The sequence below is a fragment of the Gavialis gangeticus genome, unplaced genomic scaffold (genome assembly GCF_001723915.1).
Source record: "Gavialis gangeticus isolate Ggan-Ray unplaced genomic scaffold, GavGan_comp1, whole genome shotgun sequence".
Classification (NCBI taxonomy): Eukaryota; Metazoa; Chordata; order Crocodylia; family Gavialidae; genus Gavialis; species Gavialis gangeticus.
In genome coordinates, this window is record NW_017729024.1 from 55,561,935 (window position 1) to 55,565,934 (window position 4,000).

Below are 4,000 nucleotides of genomic sequence, written 5' to 3' on the forward strand. Positions count from 1 at the left end.
AAATAAAATGAATACATTTTAACTAATAAAAGGAAATAAAACGAAAATTGAGTGCACAGGGAAAAATAATACGGGATGATACAAAGCCGTATTTGAATATGGTTAGGGAACGAACTGGACAGGAATTAACATTTTTTTTTTTTTACTTATGCTTCCCTCAAAACATTTCTTAGTGGGTATCCTAAAAAAAATCCTTTTAAATAATTAAAAAGAGAACAAGAAATTCTGCAAAATGGAATCTGTTTTTATTTACAGGATGGGAGACTCAGCTAGCCCTGGAATACTGTCCAGTAGGACAATGACTCCAAGCACACAAATATGGATTAAATCCAAAGAGAGGCAGGAGGAGCATCTACATCCTAGACTGACCAAAGAAGGACAACTATATAAAATGCACTAAAGTTACTAACGACCCAACTGTTCTTTTACTGAAATCAATGTTAGAATTAACACTGACATCCATGGTACAGAATCTGCCCCCAAATTAGAGTGTCTGTATTAGATTTTTTTTCCCCAAGACTACCTCTTTTCTACCTTGGAGAGCTCAACTACAGTAGAGTCTCCCTTACTTATCTTTGGCATTTTTTCCTCTTTGTCTCTCCACCCTTCCCATTGTTTTCCTAAATTCCACCTATTTACATTCTCACTGACATCCTGTCACACTTTTAGCTTCTTTCATGCCTTTGAGATCTCATAACAGCAGAGACTCCCTATGCCTGACTGAGCCCAAAAGCCTGCAAAGAGCTTTTTCCCAATGACTCAGTTGATCTAATAAAAGATATTACATCTACTCAAAGAAGCTTGCCTCCCTAAACTAGAATTAACATTAAACAGTCTGTGTGGCTTGCATTTGCATACATCCAGTAAAACTGGCACGCAGAGAGATGTTTAAATGCCTCACCTGAACTCTGCAAGTATCTGCTCTCAGCAGACTGTACAGGAGCTAGTCTTTCCTATCACTTGTTTGTTTACAGTGAAAAACAGAAATGATATCCATGGGAAACATTCTCCTTTATCTGTCTACTGTACAGGGCAGACAAAACCAGGGCAGCATGAAGAAACACCACTCATACCAAACTTCCAAATATGGATGGCTTTATTCATTGCCCCAAACTCCACAGTCCAGAATCCTATCAGCTCTGAATGAGCTGCACGAAGGTGGATGTATTTATTGACCATTTCCACAAACTCTTTCATCTTCGCTGGTTTAACATCATAGGTACGTATTTCATAGAACGTGGCATTATTTTGCCTGGGCCCTGTAGCAAGAGATGCAAATACCTAAGGAAGAAAGTTAAATAAAATAATTGAAGCTGATATTTTGACTCATAAAACCGCCTCCATTTTAGACTTTAATGCACAATTATAAGGAGAAACTGGCAGTGCCATCTAGCATATATAGGTTGCAAAATACCTCCCACTCCCAACCTGAGGTTGCCAAGTAAAGCAGAAAGAGCCACAAAGAGCACTGGCAACATCTGAGCTGCCAGAGCAACTTATCAACCCCCAGGCCAAGCACGACACCCAAGCAACCGACTCCACTGGGAGCCATGTTCCCTCAGCACACACTGCTGTTATTTTACTGTACCCAGTGATACACAAGTCTCACAGATTATTAATCTGATACAGCAACTGAACAATAATTCATCACCAAGTGATGCCCAAGGTTGTAACGCAGCGCCCATTCCTGAAAATCCTAGCTCACATCATCAGTCTCCCATGGACTTCAAAACAAGTTAGTGTTTGCAAGTTATAGCCATTAATCTAAAAGAAGCAACTCTGTTAAATCCGAATCCTAAATCTTAGGAGGTGGGTAATGTGGCTCTCTCTTTTCATCCTACCCCCTTGATTATTGGCAGAACAGGACTGGGGCCCGCAACTACTGCTTGTATAGACAAAAAATTCAATATACTGATTATTACTGTATTTTCTCACATATAAACCATACCTTTCCCCAAAAGCCATCTGGGGAAAATTGGGGTGCACATTATGTGAGGAAAAAGGACCCGAATGGATCCAGAAATGTAGTGGGGAAGGGAGTAGGAGCAGAGCAGTAGCAGCATTAAATGCCACAGCTCAGACAGCCATGGAACCTGTGTGCAGGACTAAGGTGCTGCCACTGACCTAGATCAAAGATTTTTTTCCTTCAGCCTCCTCTTCAAAAAAATCATAGGTGGATTAGTATATACTGTATACTATACTATAGTATAGGTGGATACCATATACAGAGGTGTGCTACATGTGAAAAATATGGTACTCTTGAAACAAAAAGTGGTTCAAAACTGAATTCACAATATGGGGGAAATTACTTCCATACAAAAATAGCGCTTGCTTAAACAACCATATAAATCAAACCAATTTCAATTATGCTCAGTAATACAGCTTCTACTTAGATTTATAATTTCATCAAAGCATCAATTTGAATATTTTTTATTTACTTGGGTGTATCAAAATGTGCTCATTTAACCTTTTCTTCTTTACCTTTTAGATTGCAAGTTAATTTAACACTACTGCTAGCTAAATATCTTTCCCTGACAAATAAATGCTTTCACAACACATTTACTCACTTAATTTTAAAACAATATTGATATTTAAATATTACTTAGCAGAACAAATTTAATCACTGGATGAAAAGACCTGCTTCCACCTAGCACACTCTTCCTGAATTTTGTACCCCAAACACTTTCTGATAGCCTACCAAGGGCTCCCTTCAAGGTGATTTGCCTATTTCACATTAATGCAAACATGTCACTAACCCCAGAATTTTTTTTTAAACTCCTTGAATAAATGAACAGAAGTTACTTTTTGCAATCTGAGTTTCACCAGGGAAAATGATCTGTAGTTAAATCTCACCTTAAATTCAAAGGGAAGTGGCTGCAGGATGTTCTGTGTGATTTAATTGGAACCAGTGGTATGCTACCTAGCAAGTACACCACATAAAATAACGTACTTTCTCTCATATAACTTGCCCCAAGATATTAGGCACGTCCTGATTTTGAAAAGGCAGCACGAAGACACAAGCTCTTACCTTCAGTAAGTATCTCAATACCAGCAACTAGGGAGCCTATCCCCCTGGACTTCTGCAGAACAGGGGGTGGGATGCAAAGGATCTTGAAGGTCTGGATTTGGGGAGTTGGGGCAGGTGATGGAGTAGCTGGGGGCTCCTGGGAGTTGCCTCCCAGCAGCCTTGGATTTGTGCAGAATAGGACTGTGCTCCTGAGCCGGCGGCCAGCCCTGCACACTGGACAAGGCCTGCAACCCAACCTGCTCACCGCCCCCTCTGGCACGATGGGTCTGGGGCTGCAGGTCGACTCGGACGCAGCATGCAGGATCTGAAGCAGCGCATGGGTCCAGCCATGGCCCAACCAAGCCTGATCTGGTGCGCTGGGTCCATCCCTGTGTGCCAGGTCCTGGGCCACGATGGATGGGGCCCATGAACCAACCCTGCATGCAGGCCCAATCTTGTGTGCAGGGCCCTGGCACTCAGCTGGGGGCGTGGTGGCAGCATGCCCTGCTGCGGCTCCCGGCACAAATTTGCAGACCCACAGGGAGCCCTATTTCTTGCATACAGCACCTCCCCCTCCAATTTCTATCAGCTTCTTGTGTTGCAAGGGAAAGATCTGGGTGACAGGTGAGGAAATAAACTGCGAGTCAATGCTAGAGCTGAATTTCTCGGTGAAACTTTGGGATACCACACGATGGAGATACCCCGCTTTCCCTTTCAGACTGTCAGGTTCGTCTGAGGTCTCCCACACACATCTGTAACCCGGAGCAGCCACGATGGGCGGTGTGTGGCACCATTACCCGGGCGACAGCTGACTTCAAAGGGACAAGCCCCCCCCGGAACCAGCACCGCCGCCTGGGGGCGACTCCGCCCGCCCAGGGGCGCTGCGGAGGCGGGGCCGCTGCTTGTTTCCAACGGGAAACGCAGAGGAGCCGACAGGGAGGGGGAAGGCCGCCCCTGCCCTACCGACCCGCCGCGCAGCCCCGGGGCGGCTCC

At 44.1% G+C, this 4,000-nt stretch overlaps 1 protein-coding gene and 2 long non-coding RNA genes across 4 annotated transcripts in view; 1 reads left to right on the forward strand and 2 right to left on the reverse strand.

The window, feature by feature from the left end:
* NIPSNAP3A (nipsnap homolog 3A) overlaps positions 1-1,281 on the reverse strand; it is a 15,930-nt gene extending 14,649 nt beyond the window's left edge. For both annotated transcript variants that reach the window (XM_019517102.1, XM_019517101.1), the window contains exon 1: positions 1,074-1,281. In XM_019517102.1, the coding sequence (XP_019372647.1) occupies positions 1,074-1,197 (124 nt within the window). In that variant the 5' untranslated portion in view covers positions 1,198-1,281. The remainder of the gene's footprint in view (positions 1-1,073) is intronic.
* LOC109297390 overlaps positions 1-1,303 on the forward strand; it is a 6,690-nt gene extending 5,387 nt beyond the window's left edge. The window contains exons 2-3 of the long non-coding RNA XR_002097302.1: positions 885-886; positions 1,291-1,303. This is a non-coding gene — a long non-coding RNA (uncharacterized LOC109297390). The remainder of the gene's footprint in view (positions 1-884; positions 887-1,290) is intronic.
* Positions 1-4,000, reverse strand: part of LOC109297389 — a 788,954-nt gene that overhangs the window by 372,526 nt on the left and 412,428 nt on the right. The window lies entirely within an intron of this gene.